Source organism: Callithrix jacchus, chromosome 2 (genome assembly GCF_049354715.1).
Source record: "Callithrix jacchus isolate 240 chromosome 2, calJac240_pri, whole genome shotgun sequence".
NCBI lineage: Eukaryota > Metazoa > Chordata > Mammalia > Primates > Cebidae > Callithrix > Callithrix jacchus.
Window position 1 is genome coordinate 154,275,939 of NC_133503.1, and position 21,706 is coordinate 154,297,644.

Here is a 21,706-nt window from a genome sequence, read left to right on the forward strand (position 1 = left end):
TATTGATATCACAGCCATGTTGAAGATTTAGAGAACACCGCCAGCAAAGTCAGATTACTTTGTATAGTGATATCTTACATCCAGCACTTCTTTATTTCTCTGCTAATGTTTATTTTGAACAGTGTAGTAAATAGTGAGAGTATGAAACAATCCATTTCAGTTAATATAAAAAATTTTAGCTGCTGGGCATGGTGCCTCACACTTTTAATTCTAACACTTTGGGAGGCTGAGGCAGGAGGATTGCTTGAGCCTAGGAGTTTGAGATCAGCCTGTGCAGCATAGCAAGACCCCATCTGTTAAAAAAAAGTTTTAATTAACTGGACATAGTGGTGTGTGCCTGTAGTCTGTGCTACTCAGGACACTGAGGCAGGAGGATCGCTTGAGCCTGAGTGGTTGAGGCTACAGTATGCCATAGTTATGCCACTGCCCTCCAGCCTGGGCGACAGAGACCCAGTCTCAAAAAAAAAAAAGTAGCTAACATTCATTGAATACCTGTGTGTAGGCATTCTGTTAAATGTTTTACAGCAACCCTAAATGGTAGATACTGTCAACTCCATTTTCCAGATGAAGAAACCAGGGCACATAGTTAATTTCATCCAAGGACACCTTACTATTAAGCGGAAGAATTGGGATTCATTATTCAATTACCTTCCACAGCCTGTGCTCTTTTTTTTTTCTTCTTTCTTATTTTTTTGGAGACAAGCTTTCTTTCTGTTGTCTAGATTGGCCTACAGTGGCATAATCATAGCTCACTGCAACCTGGTACTTCTGGGTTTCAGCAATCCTCCCACCTCCACCTCCCAATAACTGGGACTATAGTTATATGCCCCATCCAGCAAAATTTTGCTATTCTTGTAGAGACAGAGTTACCATGTTTTTTGGCTAGTCCCAAACTCCTGGCCTCAAGTGATCTTTGAGGCCACTGTGCCCAGCTGCCATAACCTGGCTATCACAACCTGTGCTTTTAACCACTATAATCAGCACAGGAAAATTTCTGTCCAGAGCATAGAAGACAAAAGCACACCAAAACGTTGACTAAGGAGAAAGAAAATTCTTACAAAGAGCTTGATTATTAGCAGAAGCTCTATTGTGACATTAGAAACACAATGAGAATGGCTGGTATTCTGCCTGATAACCAAAGAAATTGCCACTGATAGATCAGTATTGAAGAGACACATTTAGGCTGGGCGCAGCAGCTCATGCCTGTAATCCCAGCACTTTGGGAGGCCAGGGCAGGCAGATCATGAGGTCAGGAGTTCGAGACCAGCCTGGCCAGCATGGTGAAACCCCCACCTCTACCAAAAATCCAAAAATTAGCCAGGCATGGTGGGATGCATGTGTAATCCCAGCTACTCAGGAGGCTAAGGTAGCAGAATCGCTTCACCCGGGAGGTAGAGGTTAGAGTGAGCCGAGATCATGCCACCGCACTCCAGCCTGGGCAACAGAGTGAGACTCTGTCTAAAAAAAAAAAAAAAAAAAAAGCATACATTTTACTCACTTCCCAGTTGTCTGGATACCATCTGGACTCTTAGGCTTTTATCAAATGTGATTAACTTCCAGAATTATTTTGGGTTGTTGGGATTCAAGATTCTTGCATTTTTATGAGTGATTATGATACTGTGGCAGCTGTTTCAATGATGTTTGCTTTTTATTCCAAACCCATAGATTTTGTTTGTTGTTAAAAAGAAACCTGCTTTTTGGCCTTTGTATGGGTTATTAATGTAATAAACAGTCACCCTAAATGATATTTTTTATACTATTGTATAAATAAGACCTAACACCATCCAACCCAGTATTTTCTCTCTAGCAATGGAACGAAGGGATGCTTGGTGGGATATTTTCGTAGTTTCTAGTAGAGTTTAAAGATAATATCTCAGGACTGGGCACGGGTAACTCATTCATAATCCCAGCACTTTGGGAGTCCAAGGTGGGTGGATCACCTGAGGTCAGGAGTTCAAGACCAGCCTGACCAACATGGCTAAATCCCGTCTCTACTAAAAATACAAAAAATAGCTGGGCATGGTGATGTGCACCTGTAGTTCCAGCTACTCGGGAGGCTGAGACAAGAGACTTGCTTGAACCCAGGAGGTGGAGGTTGCAGTGAGCCAAAATCATGCCATGGCACTACAGCCTGGGTGACTCTGCCTCAAAAAATAAATAAATAAAAATAAAGATACTCTCACAAATTTTAAAGATTCCCTCACCCTTATTTATTTTTAGGTGAAGGATTCCTAATATTCCTAAAATTAACCCTCTACTTTTTCCAGAAAGGAGATATTTAGCCTCCTAGGAAAAGTTGAAGTTGGTTGAACAAGTGTTTGTCTCTAGGGGCAGTCATTTTCTGTTGTTGTTGTTGTTTTTTTTGTGTGTGTGGTCTTCTCTAATCTGGTGCTTTCCTATTGCAGTGATTTGTCCAAGTGCCGGGAGTGGAGGCCATCCTGACAACAGCTCTATGATTTTCTATGCCAATGACACAGGAGCCCAACAATTTGAAAAGTGGTGGGATAAGTCCAGGACAGTGCCCTTTTATCTTGTAGGGCTTCTCCTTCCACTGCTCAATTTTAAATCTCCTTCATTTTTTTCAAAATTTAATATCCTAGGTAAGTAATAGCACTGAATTATGGAGACTTTGTATAATAGAATATGTGGTGGAGTCTAGGGAAATATGGTCTGAGTGGGGAGTTACCTTCCAAGCCTGTTCATTTGTGTTTAATTTGTTTGTCCTTCCATCCTTTCCTTTCCTTTCCTTTTTCCTTTCCTTTCCTTTCCTTTTTCTTTTTCTTTTCCTTTTTCCTTTCCTTTCCGAGTTTTGCTCGTTTTGCCAGGCTAGAGTGCAATGGCACGATCTCACCTCACCTCAGCCTCCCAAGTAGCTGGAATTACAGGCGTGCGCCACCATGACCCGCTAATTTTGTAGTTTTTAGTACAGGCGAGTTTTCACCATGTTGTCCAGGCTGGTCTCAAACTCCTGACCTCAGGGATCCACCTGCCTAAGCCTCCCAAAATGCTTGGGATTACAAGCGTGAGCCACCACGCCCAGCAATTTGTTCCTTCTTATGATAACCTGATTTTTATATATTTTTTTGTGGAATTTGGCATGGAGAAAAGTGTAGATGACCATTTTTGGTTTGGTTGTTTTTGTTTTTTTTAAAGACATGAATTATTTGGTTTCTCATTCTAAACTTAACTGAACAATTCTTCCTCATTTCCTCTGAGGATACATCTAGATGAAATAGACGAAAATTTCAGGAGGAGAGATCCAAATTGTATATTGAAGGAATTCTCAATTCTAAGGGTTGGAAACAGAACTTATAAGGAAGGTTATGGAATGTTTTTTCTTACAGTCTCTAAGAGTATTATGCAGAATTATCACCTGACTTTGAACCTGGGAGATCACTCTCTATCTCAGGCTTCTTAGGTTTATTCTGCTTTTGCTCTCTTCCTCAGTGCTTTTTTTTCTTAGAAGACTATTGCCTTCTTCAAGGAACAGACCTCTGTCTGTGAGCCCTGCTTTTCAGAAACCACTAAACGAATGTTTACCCCACTCAAGATGGCAAAAGGAAGCCCCCAGTGAAAGTTCAGATCTTGGCAAAAACAAGGATATCCTTCATAAAGAATTGATAACTCCACTTAAACCATACGATTTTACCTTCTCCCTGTGGATGTGAGATCTGGCAGGCAGTCTAGAGTATGAAACAAATAGATTACTCATCCTATCAAGGAGCAAGGAAGTGGCTTCTAGGTTTCCAGAAGACCAAAGTAAAAGGTAAAGATATTTCTCTTTGCCTGTCTGCCTCACAACAGGATTCATTGTAAGCTGCCATAGGCACAGAAGATGAAGAGTTGTGGTTATATAAGCTCTGGCCTCTTGTTTTCATCCTTTCTGAATCAGCTAATCTCCAGACCCACAGTAGAGCTTATATCGCTCATTCGTGGTTTCCTGATTTGCTTGCCAACTTTTCTATGAAACAGATCTTTCAAAAGAATATAAACTTATGGAAGGATTTGCTCAATTGGGCACAACAATCATCAGACTTCCAACCAGGTTGATTGCTCATTCTCCAGCTCCTTAAGGATGTTCTGCTTTTGTTCTTTTCCTTGGTACTTTCCCACTCTCTTAAAACCATAGCTTCATTAGAGGAATTAGCATCTAAGGCCTTCCTAAGTTTCCTGACTGTACTCCTGAATGATTAGACTTAATTTCTTAAAAGGAATAATCTTCTACCTTCTACACTACTAAAAAATTCTGAATGCCCACTTTACCATGTATATAATACCTGAGAATGGAGTGTGGAATCTCCATTTAGCAAGTAATACTACTACTTGCTAAATCAAAACCACATCTAGATAGTAGATCAGGATGGTTCATGTATTATTTGGCTTCTCATCTTTCTCAAATAAGCTTTTGATTCACATTCACTGCTTTTCTTACTTTACGTTCTTACCATCTCACATTAAATATTGTGACAGACTGTCTCTAACACTTCCAATTCAAGGAATAAAAGGTAGTTTTATGTTGTTTTTTCTATCCTACATAACCCTGCAATTTTATAATGGACTCTCTCCTTGTATCTTCTGCTTAAACTCAACTCATAAGTAAATCCAGCACTTTTGCATTCAGCAATGTATGAGCTACCTTCATCTGTTCTTCTCTTCTTTTTTCTTCTTTGAGATGGAGTCTCGCTCTGCTGCCTAGGCTAGAGTACAGTGGTGTAATCTTGACTCACTGCAACCTCTACCCCCTAAGTTCAAGTGATTCTCCTGTATCAGCCTCACAAGTAGGTGGGATTACAGGCACATTCCACCATGCCTGGCCAATTTTTGTATTTTTAGTAGAGATGAGCTGTCTCCATGTTGGCCAGGCTGGTCTCGAACTCCTGACCTCAGGTTGTCTGGCTGCCTCGGCCTCCCAGAGTGCTGAGATTACAGGCGTGAACCACTGCACCCAGCCCATCTGGTTCTTCTTAGGCCTACTACATAGGGGTTTTGTTGTTATTGTTGTTTTATCTGGTAACTCCTGTAGCTGATTTCTAGTCTTTAGATCCCAGCTGGGTGTTAGTGGAGATAATCAATACAGGTAACAATTTCCCACACTTTGCTGAGACTATGGAAACAATGCCTGATTCTAAAATAATCTGTAAAACACACAAAGATAATAAATGGTTTCTGAATTTTTTCCTCACAGGCACAGTATCTGTTCTTTATTTGATTTTCCTTGTCACCTTTAAGGCTGTTCGCTTGGGATTTCATTTGGAATTTCATTGGTTTATACCAACAGAATTTTTTGTACCAGGTGAGCTGTTTTGGCAAAATAATAAATTATAATACTATGATCTTAAGTTAACCATTATTATTTGCTATTTTAAAACAAGTAATGATGTTTTTATGCTGAGCATTTTTATAAATACTATTAAGTTAAAAACAGGACTATAATGGATATTACTTTGAGTTTCTTGCAGTTAGTGGTAACCAGGGCCCTTTGTCATTTTTACTTGAAAGTTGAAGTTCATATAAGTTATAGTGCACTAATGCTTGAATTTTCTGTTTTTCATCTAGCCTTTCTGATGGATATATAGTGTGGTATTACATCGTGGTTTTATGTTAGTTTTTTTTCTTTTGACACTTTAAAGGATCTTGTGTATTCCAGAGGTTTTATGTTTTTTAATTAAAAATTTTAATTGACATATAATAGTTGTACATATCTGGGGGGGTACATGTGATTTTTAATACCTCTATGCAGTGTATAGTATTCAAATCAGGGTAATTGGGATATCCGTCACCTCTTTTTGTTGGGAACATACAATGTGGTTTTAATTTGCATTTCTGTAATGTTCAATGGAGTTAGCAACTTTTCTTTTTTTTAAATTGCATTTTAGATTTTGGGGTACATGTGAGGAACATGCAAGATTGTTGCATAGGCACACACACAGCAGTGTGAGTTGCTGCCTTCCTCCCCATCACCTATATCTGGCATTTCTCCCCATGCTATCGAGTTAGCAACTTTTCATGTATTCGTTGGCCATTTGGATTTCATGTTTTGTGAATTGCTATTTTTCTATTTAACTGTCTGGTTTTTTTCTTATTGATTTATAGGAGTTCTTTATACATTCCAGATAAGAATCCTTTCTCAGATATATGTAATGCAATTATCTTCTTCCTGCTTACATTCTTTCTTGATATGCCTTTTCAAAGGAATAAAGTAAGCACTTTGAAAGTGATCAGAAGTTTGGAGCTTCTTTAAAACCATTTTGTGAAGAATCTTTATTTAATGTATTATGCAACAATCATGGTGTTAATGTCTGTGATCTTTTAACAAATGTATTTTCCACACAAAAACTTGTATATTCATGTTCATAGCAGCATTATTCATAATAGCCTGAAAGTGGAAACAGCCCAGTGTCTATCACTAATAAATGGATAAATAAAATGTGGTATATCTTTCTTTTTTTTTGAGACAGAGTCTCACTTTGTCACCCAGGCTGGAGTGCAGTGGCGCAATCTCGACTCACTGCCACCTCTGCCTTCCAGGTTCAAGTGATTCTTCTGCCTCAGCCTTCCGAGTAGCTAGGATTAACAGGTGCTGGGCCATACCTAGCTAATTTTATATTTTTAGTAGGTTTCACCATGTTGGCCAGGCTGGTCTCAAACTCCTGACCTCAGGTGATCCGTCTGCCTCAGCTTCCTCTAAAGTGCTGGGATTACAGGTATGAGCCACCATGCCTGGCCAAAATGTGGCATATCTGTACAATGGGATATTATTCAACAGTAAAAAAGGAATGAAGTGTTGTGGTTATGGTTGTATAACTCTGTGAATATACTATTCAATTACAAACAATTTCATTATACACTTTGAGAGGGTGAAATGAATTATATTTCAATAGTGCTGTTAAAAAGAATCTCAGGTTTTCAAGAAATTTTCTCAAAAACATAGCTTTTGTTAGTTAGTGGGGAAAACGCTATTTACCCACTGTAATATGACAAGTTAGAAACCTAATAGTGGTCTTACTTGCCTTAATTAGAAAAGATAGAAAAGGATTAGCTAACAAATTGCTTTGCAGAGTATCTTAACTAAGTAATAGAAATCTGAGAGACAGGAAATTCAGCTAAATTGAAAAGAGCATATTGAAAACTAATAGATCTTATTTTATTCGATTTATTTATTTTATTTTAGAGCTAGTGCTTGATTCCTGTTTTCTCTTCATTTCCTAAAATAATATAGCAGAGTCAGTGGACTTCTTATACATTTCTACTTTTTACACTATGGAATCCCCTGAAATGGGTTTGCTTAGACCAGCAGTATTTTCAAGTAAACCATGGTTTTATTCTACATAAAATCAATTTTTTCCTCCTATTAGCAGTCCTCAAAACAGAAATTGGCAGTGCTTTTGCAATGTTATTTTATTCTCACTTTAAAGTAACTTATGTGTTTATTGCAGAACATTTAGAGATTATAGGTAAGTGGTTAATTTAAAATAAATTGCATAACCTGACATAACCACTATTTATATTTTTATGGATACCCTTCCAGTCTTTTTTCTTTGCATGTACACATCTATATACACACATATTTGGAAAATAAAAGTAGACCGGGGACAGTGGCTCATGCCTGTAATCCTAGCACTTTGGAAGGCTGTGGTGAGAGGATTACTTGAGCCCAGGAATTCAAGATCAGCCTGGACAACATGGTGAGACCCTGTCTCTCCAAAAATTTTTTTTTAAGCTTGGCTGGGTGTGGTGGCATGCACCTGTAATCCTAGCTACCAGGGAAGCTGAGGTAGAAATATCGCTGGAGTCCAGAAAGTTGGGGCTATAGTCAGCCATGTTTGTGCCACTGCATTCCAGCCTGGGTGACAGAGTGAGAACCTGTCTCAAAAAAAATAAAACAATAAAAATAAAAGTAAAATCACAGTATGTATGCTATTTAATCACAGGAAAAAAAAATGAAACTGCTTCTACAACATAATTTTTAGATACCATATACCACTGTACAACTGTATCTCAATTTAATGAATGCCCTGTAGGTGGACATTTATTTCTAATATTTTTAAAATAATGCATTTTAGATTTGTCAGTGAAGACTGACACTGACATATTTCCCTGTCGTATTTCCTTTTTTAGAGGTACTTTTCTGGCAAATTCAAATATTAATGAAGGACTTTAAAGTCAGACCCTAAATTTGAATCCTGCCCTTCCCCATACCAGTTGTATGACCTCAAACAGGAATAATTGATATAAAGTACCTGCACAGAGTATACTTTTTTTTTTTTTCAAGATGGAGTCTTGCTCTGTTGCCCAGGCTGGAGTGCAGTGTGCAGTCTTGGCTCATTACAACCTCTGCCTCCCAGGTTCAAGTGATTCTCCTACTTCAGCTTCCCAAGTAGCTGGGATTTCAGGTACCTGACACCATGCTCAGCTAATTTTTGTATTTTTAGTAGAGACAAGGTTTTGCCCTGTTGGCCAGGCTGGTCTCAAACTCCTGACCTCAGGTGATCCACCCACCTTAGCCTCCCAGAGTGCTATGATACAGGCGTTAGCCACTGAGCCCAGACAGAGTATACTTTTCTCCCCCTTTTGAGTGCTTTGCTCAAGTATAATGCTAGCCTTGAGGAACTTTGTAAAGACATTTTAATATTCTTATTCCCTGGACAAAACAGTGACAACTGATTTTTACTAATCAACTTTTGGTTACTGATATTCGTTTTCTAATTGTCAGTTTTAATGTTTTTGTTTTCATTTTCTCCTAGAGATAAGACTTCAGTTTCCACAGCTGACTGGAGTGCTTACCCTTGCTTTTTTTATTCATAATTGTATCATCACACTCTTAAAGAACAACAAGAAACAAGAAAACAATGTGAGTAATTATCTGAGGAATTTACTTTTATATATCCTGAAGATAAACTTTTTAAGTCAGTATTGGAGGCACTTTATATTTGGAGTACAATTAAGCAATTTTGTTACAAGATCTTAATTTTTAAACTTAAACCATAGAGCAGTGGTCAGCAAATTTTTTCTGTCAAGGTTCAGATGATAAATATTTCAGGCTTTGTAGGCTATATGGTTTTATTTTTAATTTTAATTTTAATTTTATTTTATTTTTTAGAGATGGGGTTTCACCATGTTAGCCAGGATGGTCTTGATCTCCTGACCTCATGATCCACCCACCTCGGCCTCCCAAAGTGCTGGGATTACAGTCATGAACCACCACACCCGGCCGGCTATACGGTTTTTGTTACAGCTACCCAACTCTGCTGTTATGTTATGAAAGCAGCCATAGATAATATGTAAACACATGGGTGGTGGCATTGTTTCAATGAAACTGTTTACAAAAACAGACATTAGACAAGATTTGGCTCATTAGCCATAGTTTGCCAGTGAGCAACCACTGAAAAAATAGAGATAGAGCTAATAAGTCAATAATGGTGGTAAAATCTTTTAAAGATACCCTGGGTGTGGTGGCCCAGGCCTGTAATCTCAGCACTTTGGGAGGCCAAGGTAGGAAGATCACTTGAGCCCAGGTGTTTGAGACCAGCCTGGGCAATATGGTGAGACCCTGTCTCTGAAAAAAAAAAATTAGCCAGGTCTGGTAGCACATGCCTGTAGACCCAGCTACTTGGAAGGCTGAGGCAGCAGGATTACTTAAGCCCTGGAAGCCAAGGCTGAGGTGAACTGTGTTCCTGCCACGGCCCCTAGTCTGGTCAATAGAGCAAAACCCCATCTTAAAAAAAAAAAAAAAAATGCAACTGATCCAAAAGAAGGCGTGGAAAAGGGACCAAAGAATAGATTTGACAAATAGAAAATAAATAGCAACATAGTAGATTTAAACCCATTTGTACTGCTAATTATATTAAATATAAATGGTCCAGACACTGCAATTAAAAGAGGCCGGGTGTAGTGGCTCACACCTGTAATCCCAGCACTTTGCGGGGCTGAGGCTGTGGGTGGGGGGTTGGGCATCAGGGGAATCAGGTGAGGTCAGGTATTCGAGACCAGCCTGACCAATATGGTGAAACCCCATCTCTACTAAAAATACAAAAATTACCCAGGCATGGTGGCACACACCTATAATCCCAGCTACTCAGTGGGAGGCTGAGGTGGGAGAATTGCTTGAACCCAAGGGGTGGAGATTCCAGTGAATGGAGATCGTGCCACTGCACTCCAGCCTAGGCAACAGCAGGATGCCATCTCAAATAAATAAATAAATAAAAGATATTTTCAGACTCATTTAAAAAAACAAAGCCTAACTACATATTGTCAACAAGGAAGTTATGTTAAACATAAAATTATGCCATGCAAATATTAAACATTAGAAAGCTGGAGCAGCCACATTAATATCAGACAAAGTCAACTTTAGAACTAGGAGTATTGCCAGAGATAAAGAGGAGCCTTACGTAATGATCTGTAGGGATCAATTCATCAGGAAGACATAATAATCCTAAATGTATATGCACCCAGTGACAGAGCTTCCAAATAAATCAATTAACAATTGCCTAACTGAAAAGAGAAGTAGACAAATCCACAATTATAATTGGGCATTTTATCACCCTCCTTCAAGAAATTGATAGAACAAATAGATGAAAATAAGTAAGGATAGAGGAAGCATGAAAAACACAGTCAACCTACTTAATCTGATATATATTTATAAAAGTCTTCTCTCAACTGCAGAATGCACATTCTTTTTAAGTACATAAGAACATTTTCCAAGATAGACCATATGCTGTTTCATAAAACAATTCTCAATAAATGAAAGGATTTAGGTCATACAAAGTATGTTCTCTAACCATAATGGAGTGAAGATACAAATCAGTAACAGAAAGAAATTTGGGAAATTCATAAATATGTGGAAATTGAACAGCATACTCTTAAATAACCAATGAGTCAAAGAAGAAATAACAGAAAAATTAGAAAATACTAATTATTTAGCGCAGTGCTTATAGGGAAATGTATAGCTGTAAACACCCACACTAAAAATGAAGATCTCAGAAACCTATCCTTCTACCTTAGATAACAGGAAAAGTAAAGCAAACTAAACCCAAAGCAAGCAGAAGTTAGCCAGTTACTTGTCTGCAGATTTTGAGCTCAATTTAACAGCTTCTGACCTTGTAAACAAAAGTCATAATGAAGTTCTAATAGAGGTCTATACAGTTGTTACTGAAATGCAAAAGAAGGAAGGATTTGCTGTGCCTGGAGATTCTGAGAAGGCTTTGAGTAAGGGGCAATGTTTGGCAGTCATTAAGAAGGCAAAAACGTTTCTAAGTAGAGGAGGTAAGCTCTCTAGGGCAAAAATGTAAATTAAGCTCTTCCTTCTTCATCTTTAGTAACCATACATGTAGCATGTTACCTGTAAATGAAGTTGGACTTGAGTAAATCTGGATTTTTCCTATTTCTTATCTTGCTGATCTTACCTCAAATTTAATTTTTGTCATAAGTAAAAATATACCTGTATATTTTACTTTACTTTTTTTTTTAAGTAAAAAAAAAAAATAGCTACCTAATCAGGATTGTGATGTTAACATGATCTAACATACAATAGGGACTGGAAATTTTTAGTATTTTCACCCCTCTTATTCCTGTTATTTACAGCCGGTTCTTGCAAGCCCAGTTAGCCAAGTGCCCTAGAAACTCATTTTATTAAGAAGAATTTTCATCCTATCCATAAGGCTGCATTTCTGAAACTTTACCACTGAAGTCTCCCTAATAACAGAACAACCTTGTAAACCTGGGAATCTGGGGAAGACAAACACAATCTTACTGAAGTCTCATGTTTTATCTTAAACATTCACACATATTTTTATCATGCTCATAATTAGTTTGTCTTACTTGAAAACAGTCTGAAATAATGAGTTAAGTTACAGGTAGTTCTCATGTTGCATGCTTCTTTCAGGCACCACTTTCATTAATCTGGCTTAGTTAAATTACATCAGTTCCTCCTAATAACATTTGTTTCAAATCTCAGTTACCACAAGATTTGAACTATTAGTACTTGTAAAGTAGTAGTTGCTAGCCCTCACTTCACAAAGCACTACATAAATAACAAGTGCACGTGATGATTTAGTAACCAATCACATAACTTCTTCCAAAGTCTGTTAGTGACTGGTCACTGTGTGTGTTTTTCACTGTATAGTCTGCAAAGCAGATAGTTAGTTGTATTACCTCCTTGTCTCCCAGTCATAAACTGACATATTTTATAAAAATGGATACTTGAACAGGGAATTATTAAACAAAGGTGCCACAGTGAAACAAAACAATAATGTTAGAAGTGAAATTTGAATTGAATGCTATAAATAGAGTTATAAAAGAAATAGCCAGTTGTGAAAATATTGACACTGCTGTCATACCAGAGACTCTACATACGTAGCCAGAGAAACTTAAGGAAGGTGAGCTTATCAACCTGCATTTGGAAAGTGGTTATGATTACAAAAATGGAGCTATCCCAGAGGAAATGACATGGTCGGAAAACTTCACATTAATCGAATTCTCAGAGATGTCTCATAACATTGAAAGCACAAAAGATGAAATGTTAGAAGCCGGTGCAGTTAGGATAAAGGAGTATGACAGTTCACCAAGGCATGGAAAAGATGCCTGCTCCATATTGTTAAGTTACACAATGAGAAGAAGGAGGCAAACATAGTTCAGACCATTCTTGGTAAGTTTTTACCAAAAAAATAAAATACTTTAATTCTCAATATTTTTGATATTGTAATGTGCTTTAAAAATGTTTTACTTTTTAAAATTTCCCTACAGATTTGTAACTGACAGAATATTTAATGTTTTGACAATAGTTAAAGATCATAGAACAATTATCATTTTTCTATTGATTACTGTGATCACGGTTTCAGGTTGCATAGTAATTTTTATAGTCTCTTACTACCCTGCAAAGTGAGGACTGTCTGTGATTAACTTTTCGCTCGCCAGTATTCTCAAGTTGAATTGCTTTTTTGGAAAGTGACACCAGTTTATCTGGAGGTGTATATGCCCCATTGTAAGAAGTTCAGTGCTGGATTGAGATAGGTGTTCTTAATTTATGGTCTCCCAAGGACTGAAGACATGTCTTTGCCTTGCTTAGTAGAACACTCAGTGGGCCTGGAAATCTGTATTTCATATGTAATAAAAATGAAATGAGTTACTTCCACTTAGTATTGGGACTAGGGCTTTGTAGAACTATTATATTGGGTTCAGCTAATATAATTTGATTCACTGTTTGTCACTTGTAGAAAATATTTTTAAAACAAAGGCTTAAAAGCAAAGGTTTAAATGGCTAGAAGTGATGGCTCAGGCCTGTAATCCCAGCACTTTTGGAGGCTGAGGTGGTTGGATCACCTGAGGTCAGGAGTTCCAGACCAGCCTGGCCAACAGGACGAAACTCCATCTCTACTAAAAATAGAAAAATTAGCCAAGCATGGTGTTGGGCCTCTACAATCCCAGCTACTCGGGAGGCTGAGACAGGAGAATCACTTGAACCTGGAAGGCAGAGGTTGCAATGAGCTGAGATCACACCACTGCCCTCGAGCCTGGGTGACAGAGTGAGACTCCATCTCAAAAAAAAAAAAACGCAAAGGTTCAAATGGGTGATTTTTTTTTTCTGTCTTAATTGAAATTGGGGTATGAAGTGATGGTCTAGCTTTCAAAAATATAGCTGTACTTTTCATGTTAACTTCTTAAAATAATAATTACTAAGGATAAAGCTAACATTTATGAAGCACTACGTGCTACTAACATTCTAAACACTTTAACTACATGTAAATATATACACTCTCCTTTTGATTATACTGAAATTGGCTTATATGTTAGCAAAAATCAAGCTAAATGGGTACAATATTCTGAGAAAAACCTTGTCATTTGATTTATTTAATGATTATACCTTTCACCAGATTTCAGTGAGTACTTTGACTTACAGAAGTCCTGTTAATATCATTGCATAATATTATATTGAGATTAAAGTCAGAAAATGTAAAGCTTGCCAGGGGCTCTGAATTCATAACATGGATACTAGATCATTCCAAGCTCAGTAAACAAAGGTTTGAAAGTAGAAAAGAAAACAAAAAAATAGAAAAGGTCTCCTCTTCTGTATAAACTATAGTTGGACTTGGAGCTAAAGATACTCGAGAAGAAAGAAACAAACTCCTAAATAGGTGTAGTGATCAAATTTTCCAGGTTTTCCAAGTTTAACTTCATTTCATAGTTTTTTTTTCCACTAAACCTAATTTGTTATATGTATAAATGGGATATCATTTCTATTATTTTGCCATATCTTACCCAAAAGGGGGGTTAGGGAGCTGAAGACCATCCAACTAGTTTCTTATCACCAAAATATGTAGTCCCTATAAACCCCCTGGTTGTCCTGTGGATTGACCTCTTGATACTTCCTTGTTGCATTTGAATCAGAACCTCTAAGTGCTTCTTTTATTTAGTTTTGTTTTGTCTGTCTGTGTTTAGTTGTATTACTCTGCTTTGTTCTTTTAAACTATTTGGAATGCCTTATATCTTGATTTTTTATTTACTTTTTCCTTCTTCATATGAATCTGTGGTTTACTTGGCTGTATACCAGGAGAAGTTATGTAAATGTTTGGGGTCAGTCTGTGTGGTCAGTTTCTGTCATTTTTGTTAGTAAATGCTCCACTGGTTAGTACTTTCACTATGAACGGTACGTGGAACAAATAATAAACCATGTCTGACAAACAGAATGTGCTCCCAGACCCACTTCTGGGCCTGCTGTAGATCCAGTTTTCATTCTGACTTGGCATTCTACCTGTCTTTACTTTTCTACCGTCAACCCTGCCAGCCATTTCTTATTCACAAGGCAAACTCAGTTACCTTATTAAAGTGTAGGCTCCTTGACATAATTACCAGTTTATATTGTCACTTGTGTCTTTTTTTAAATACATTTTTTACTTGAGTTTCATTTCCTAAAGAATAGCTTTTTTTTCTGTCCTGTGTCATTAAATGGGCTTTCAAGAGGCCATATCTTTAGGCCTAATACAGTAATAGCTTGCATTTGAGCCAGAGAATAGCAAAGCCCACATATGTGTATACTCTTCATAAGTGGTGTGTTTCCCAGCATCATGCTAAACCTCAGCTGCTTTTATAATAAAAGCATCATTTCTGTTCATTAGAGTATTTAGGCGAAAATAGAGATGCAACTCCTGAGCCACTTTTACAGAATGTATGTTGGAGTACTATGAAATAGAGCTTTTCTGATTTTAGTAACTCAAAATGGAAGCATCTCTGTAAGTGTTCTCTTGTATAGTTTGTTACTCATAACTTGTTACCTCTTTTATTATTAGTATTGTTTATTAACTATGACACAACTGCATTGGGGACTGGTCAGCTCTCCATCATAGTAGCTAAAGACCTGCAATTTGGAACTAGAAAGATCTTGATTTGAATACTGGTTTCAGATACTCACTTCGCAGCCGCAAACGAGTTTTGTGACCCTGCTGAACTTAGTTTACATCTGTAAAATGAAGAAAATGACAGTATCTGTGTTATAAGGTTGCAATGAGGATTAAATGACATGACATTTGTAATATGCTTAGCAACAGAGCCTGGCACCTACAAGCACTTAATAAAGCTAATGTGGCTATTAGTCTTTATCTACATCTACCAAGTTCTTCCTATGTACCAGGTGTGGTCCTGGATATCGAGGATATAAAGAAGAAAAAGACATGGTCCCTGTCCTCAGAATCCCGGAGCCTTGTGGTACAGACACATTTAGAGAAAAATTTAAAAACCAACATGATACCAAACTATTAACCTTGGCTATTTTAGAGAGGTCAAGGGACATTTTATCTCCACTTGAAATTCTTTATATCATGCATGTAGAGTACTTTTATAATAAAAATTAATGACTATCACAGTACAGTGGAATAGTTGCTGTATTTGAGATATATATGTAGTACAATGAGAACAGAGAAGCAGAGGGGAAAACTCATTGGAAGCTCTGCACCATAGCCTTTGCATCTTCATCAGATTTCCCCCAAAGTAAGCTTCTTTGCAAGAAGTTAGACCAAAATAATGTGGTGATCATTCAGTAGATAAGCTGAAAACTGTCTATGGAATGGTGGCTATCCCGTACAGAGCTGTCTCAGGCACAGCTGCTATGACTCCCAAGATTTTTTTACAAGGCTACCTCTGTTCTTGAGTGGCATTGAGTAGGTTGAGTGTAGAATGACGTTCAGACAACATAATGGGAAACCACTGCTCTTTGATGAAAAAGTTTATTTGGCTTGGTTCATTGCTGTTCATCCCACACAAGATCCTGAGGCAACCCTAGGGGTGACTGAAGTCTGGCTTCCCGTCAGACCTACGGCTTCGTGAACTAAAGAGGAATGATTTTGAAAACCCCCCTGGAGGTTTGGTCATCCTCTTCCTCATTCCTAAACCATTGGAAGCATTTTGAGAGGGCTCGAACCAATCTGCATAAGGCTTTAGCTCCATGGGCTTATCTACCATCTAATTTGGGGTTTTAAATCCCTGATTTGCTTTCAAGCTGATTGTCAGTTTAGACCTGACCTTAAGATTTCTCAGAACTTGTCACTTACTTTTTAACTGCATTTATCAACATTCAGATTTATAAAACTCTACTACTTTAGCCCATTTAAGGAAGAAAGTAATCCAAAAAGTCAGAAATGTTTTCTAATACCAAATGTCCAGTTTTCTTATTGTGCTATCAAATGTTTTTAAGTTTTTTTTTTTTTTCTAATTTGTTTCCTTAGCTTTCGAAGTTATTTTTGTTTAAAGTGAAAAATAAATAGGCTTGTTGCTGTAATTTAGTTGTGATGAATTGTTTGGCTAATACTTTAGTGGTGATGAAAACCAGATTTTTGAGCTAGGCAGTCTGTTCTGTTTGGATTGGACAGCTGGCTACATTAAATATCTTGGAGCTTTTTACTTTGCATGGAGATGGGACGTTGGGAGGGTGAGAACCGCAGTAGGAGAAAGCAGTCCACTATATTTAATGTTCTGTATTTGTTTGCTGATTCCAGTAACATTGTGCAGCTGTTCGAACAGCTGCCTTTTGATTTCCTTTTGTTTACTGTTTAGGTTTATTAAGCTTGTCTTTAATACTGTTTGTTGTCTGTTCTTTAACTAGCTTTATTTATTAAATGTATTATAATATGTTCTTTGCTGTGGACTAGGCATGTTTTAATGATGTAAGTTAATTTACCAAAGAAAGAATTTTAAAAAGTTGCAGACCATACTGAAGTGGCTCATGCTTACTTTCTTATTGTTCCTCAGCTTTATTATTGTACTTAAATATTTTATAATTTGGTAACTAAATCACCTTTTGAAATTAATTCAGAATTTCAGTCATGTTAAACCACTGTTTATGTTAACTTCTAAGTCTGCCAACAGGTAGCTTAGTCTACATACTTCAGACTACTTTTTTTTAAAAAATTGGCAGACTAATTGTAAATATGTGGATTTTGTTTTAACTACTTTCTGTGAACAGATTGAATATCTAGAAATATATACACACAAACATAAGGTAAAAAGACAAATTTTGTATTTATTTGTTAATCTTCTTAGCCTATTCAGGTAGACTTACCACAAGGTCTTCAGTATTATGGGACTTCTGTTCTGTATTTACAGGTGAGGGACCTGTGCATTGCTTATATGCTGGTAACATTAACTTATCTCTATATTGGAGTCCTGGTTTTTGCTTCATTTCCTTCACCTCCATTATCCAAAGATTGTATTGAGCAGGTAAGGCACTGTGTACCCTCTCTGTGTGATTGTGTATGCCTTCATGTATTTATAGTAGGCAGGGTGATACAGTGGCAAGATACAACATCAGATAGACCTGGGTTTTAATACCATCTCTGCTATCTACTCCAAGCATGCAAACTTAGGCACTTTCCCTTTTCTTTCTAAGCTTTATTTTTCTTTTCCATTAAATAGTATAATAAGTACCTCATTCAATTTCTAGTTGGACTCTGAGATAATGTACTGCATGCCAGGCATCTTGTGGTACTCAAATATATGTACTCTATTATGTACATATATTTCTCTTTTTGTGGGGAACTGTTAAAAGTAGTTCTCATGTAGTTATAAAACCTCCATAGAGAATACATTGCACTCCATATTTTCCAAAGCCCACATGGGAAATGCCCTCATATTAACTAGAGTCTTAGTTTATCAGACCCTAAGGATTAATCAGACTCTCATTCTTATACTGAGTGACAAGCCAACAAAACAAAAAAAGAGTATTTGACTGTTAAAAAAGAGAGAGATGTTCAATGAGTTACCAGAGGGTTAAAAAGAGAAAAGAAGAGAGAGACAGAGTAAAAGAAAAAAATCTTTTAATAAAAGATTGCCATAACTAATATTTTCTTTGATTCAACCCATCAAAAACTTAGCAATCGTATAGTCTTTAGTTATATGTGAAGAGTTTCTCACAAAAAACAACATTTCACAAGTGACTTTCTGGTCAGAAGAAATTCCTCTAATAGAGTGCAATGGAACATACAATGTGATTTATTACAGCTGAATTATAATGGTTATTTCAGCAGAATCGTGTTAATAGTGTTCTCATCTTTAAAAGAGAAATAAGTTTGAATTACTACTATTACGGCAGCTTGGAAATGTTCTTATTCCCTTGATTTCCTTGACTCCAGAAGTTCTTTGGCAACCAAATGTTTGTCGAAAATTTCCCTGATATGAACAAACTCATACAAAGTCTACTCCCTTGGGAATAGGAATATTTGTGGTACTTTTATTTGAAAGAAAAAATTAAAATTCTGAATAATTAACTTTTTTTTTTTTTTTTTGAGACGTTTCGCTCTTGTTACCCAGGCTGTAGTGCAATGGCGCGATCTCGGCTCACTGCAACCTCCGCCCCCTGGGTTCAGGCAATTCTCCTGCCTCAGCCTCCTGAGTAGCTGGGATTACAGGCACGCGCCACCGTGCCCAGCTAATTTTTTGTAATTTTTAGTAGAGACGGGGTTTCACCATGTTGACCAGGATGGTCTCGATCTGTTGACCTCATGATCCACCCGCCTCGGCCTCCCAAAGTGCTGCGATTACAGGCTTGAGCCACCGCGCCCGGCCCTGAATAATTAACTTTAAGATACCAAACCAAAATGGAGAAAGGGGTCATGAAAGGAAGTAGAGATAAATCCTTTTCAATTTACTGATAGACTAAACAATGATGTAGTAGGTCATAGACGTATTCTCACCTTATTCTGTCATCTTTACTTCAAAAGTGCATGCAGTGCTTTAGAAGAGGAAAGCGAGAGAACCAGAGAGGGTACATTGAATTAAATTCACTCTTTAAATCTTTAAAACAGACTTTGGTGTTTTGCTTGAACCATCTAGAGCAGTGCTTTCTCCATCTGTCTGTGGTGATGGACGAAATAGTCTGTTGTTGCCTTAATGTCATATTGCAGACTGATACTTTTGTAAAACAGAATAAAATTGTGGCAATGTCAGGTTTCTGTAAAAGTTTCTAAACACTTTCAATTTATATACTTACCTCATTGAAAAAATACTTAACAAGTAGTTGTGGATGGGCACTAGTCCACAAACCACAATTGGAGTAGCACCTGTGCCTGTGTTCAAAATAAACAGAAGACATTTCATTTTATGAATGTGTGTGTACTGAATTTGATTTGTAACATGACCTCATTATCTTTCTTGGATTAGAATTTTTTAGACAACTTCCCTAGCAGTGACACCCTGTCCTTCATTGCAAGGATATTCCTGCTGTTCCAGATGATGACTGTATACCCACTCTTAGGCTACCTGGCTCGTGTCCAGCTTTTGGGCCATATCTTCGGTGACATTTATCCTAGGTAAGGGCTCTTCTCTTGACCAGCAAGATGTGCCAAGCAACAAATGACTGTGCAAGGAGGTCAGTTTAAGTGTGGCTGATCCTTTGCTATAAAAATGCCTAATGAATGTGGTAACTAAAGATAGATCATTGGTGTCCTCTTCCCTGAAGAGCTTTAAAAATAGAAGCCACTCCCTTGTCTAGAATGATTTAAAGTTTATTCCTTCCAGTATATTTAATCAGGTCTGGTATCATTTATATTTATCTTATTATCTAATTGCTATTGATTTACACATTGCCAAGAAGTTTATAGTGTATAGTACATATGTTGGCAATGTCTGGCTAATGAGAGGCAACACTTTTATTTTAATTATTGGTCATTGAAATCATTAAATATCACTATCAGGGCCCAGGGAAAACTTGCCCTTTGCCCTCTGAAGGTTTGCTGAAAATGACTGACAAAAGGCAGATCAGTAGGCAAAAAGGGCCAGCCTTAGTGGCTCATGCCTATAATCCTAGCACTTTCAGAGGCCAAGGCAGGAGGATTGCTTAAGCCCAGGAGTTCAAGACCAACCTGGACAACATAGTGAAACCCCTTTTCTACAAAGTTTTCAACAATTAGCTGAGCATGGTGGCGGGCGGGAGGGCATGCTTATAGTCCCAGTTATTCAGGAGGCTGAGGTGGGAGGAGGAGGATCACTTGAACCCAGGAGACTGAGGCTGCAGTGAGCCAAGATCACGCTATTGCTCTGGGTAATATAGTGAGACCCTCTCTCCAAAAGAAAAAAATGGTAGAAAAGGCATATAAATGTATTTGAATGTGGTTTTATGTTACATGGGAGCCTTTAGAATGAAGACCCCGAAATACAGGGGAAATTATCCATTTTTATGGTTTGGTTTATGTGGACAGCCATGTCTAATGCTAATAGACTGAGAGGGGAAACCCAGCAAGGCCCCTCTGTCTAGATTCTTGGCCTCTCTCAGCATATGTTTTTTTCATCTGAGCCTGGGGTAGAACCCTCTCTGGAATGGAGTCTTATGACCTGCAGTCAAACCAGACAGGTCAGATCATTTCTTTATGGCTAGTTTTTACACAGAAATAGAGGGTAATTAGAGTAGGTTTTATGGCCAGCTTGGGGGAAAAGGTTTCTATGTTCCACCTTGGGGAAGGGAGATTCTAGTTTCTAAGCTCGCTTGAGGAGAATGGGACTGAGATTCAGAAAGTCAGAGCAAAACTTTTGTTTCTGAGGCTTTCATTTTTGGGTATGGTTTTCTGAGTCCAACAATCCTTGCTTATACATTCATTAACATTTATGCAGTTTTACATAAATGACCAACTTTTCAGAATTGAAGATCAGATGTATAATTTTTATTTGATATATAGCAAGTTCAAATTACTGCTATAATTTTTAACTTCTTATTGGGGATGAAGGAGTTGTGAGTTCTTTTGAAAATCTGTTCAAAGCTGGTTACCCTCATCCAAGAGAAATTTCTACGTCACTTCACAGTTTCCCTGCAGCCTTCTTGTGGACCCTTGGTTAACTCCTACTCTTACATTAAGTTTTATTATAGGTTTATCCTAGTGAAAAGAACCTAGTCTACCTTTATTATGAATAAGTTCTTTTAAATAAAGGTAACTTTTGAATAAATTTGGAAAAAAATTGCATTTACAGTAACCAACTAAACAAGTGGTCTTAATCAGTTATAGTTTAAAATGAACTGATGTAGTCCGCTTCTTCAGTAAGTAATTTTAGCCATAAATATGTTGGTTTCAAAACAAAGCAAAAGTCAAAGTTATCAGGTCTCAAGGACTGACAAGTACAGCAGCAGCTACAGTTCTAATGTTATCATCCTGAAGATTGGAGCTCAGTAAGTATGAGCCTCTGGTTGTGTTTCTACTCTGCTGTATTTATAATTCACCAAAGAAAATAAATACAG

The 21,706-nt window shown here is 37.4% G+C and overlaps 1 protein-coding gene across 8 annotated transcripts in view; it reads left to right on the forward strand.

Annotated features, from left to right (window-relative positions):
• SLC38A9 (solute carrier family 38 member 9) overlaps window positions 1-21,706 on the forward strand; it is an 82,037-nt gene that overhangs the window by 54,445 nt on the left and 5,886 nt on the right. For all 8 annotated transcript variants that reach the window (XM_078365497.1, XM_078365496.1, XM_008992056.5 and 5 more), the window contains 5 exons: window positions 2,406-2,600; window positions 5,186-5,293; window positions 8,745-8,851; window positions 17,590-17,703; window positions 19,642-19,790. In XM_078365497.1, the coding sequence (XP_078221623.1) occupies window positions 2,406-2,600; window positions 5,186-5,293; window positions 8,745-8,851; window positions 17,590-17,703; window positions 19,642-19,790 (673 nt within the window). The remainder of the gene's footprint in view (window positions 1-2,405; window positions 2,601-5,185; window positions 5,294-8,744; window positions 8,852-17,589; window positions 17,704-19,641; window positions 19,791-21,706) is intronic.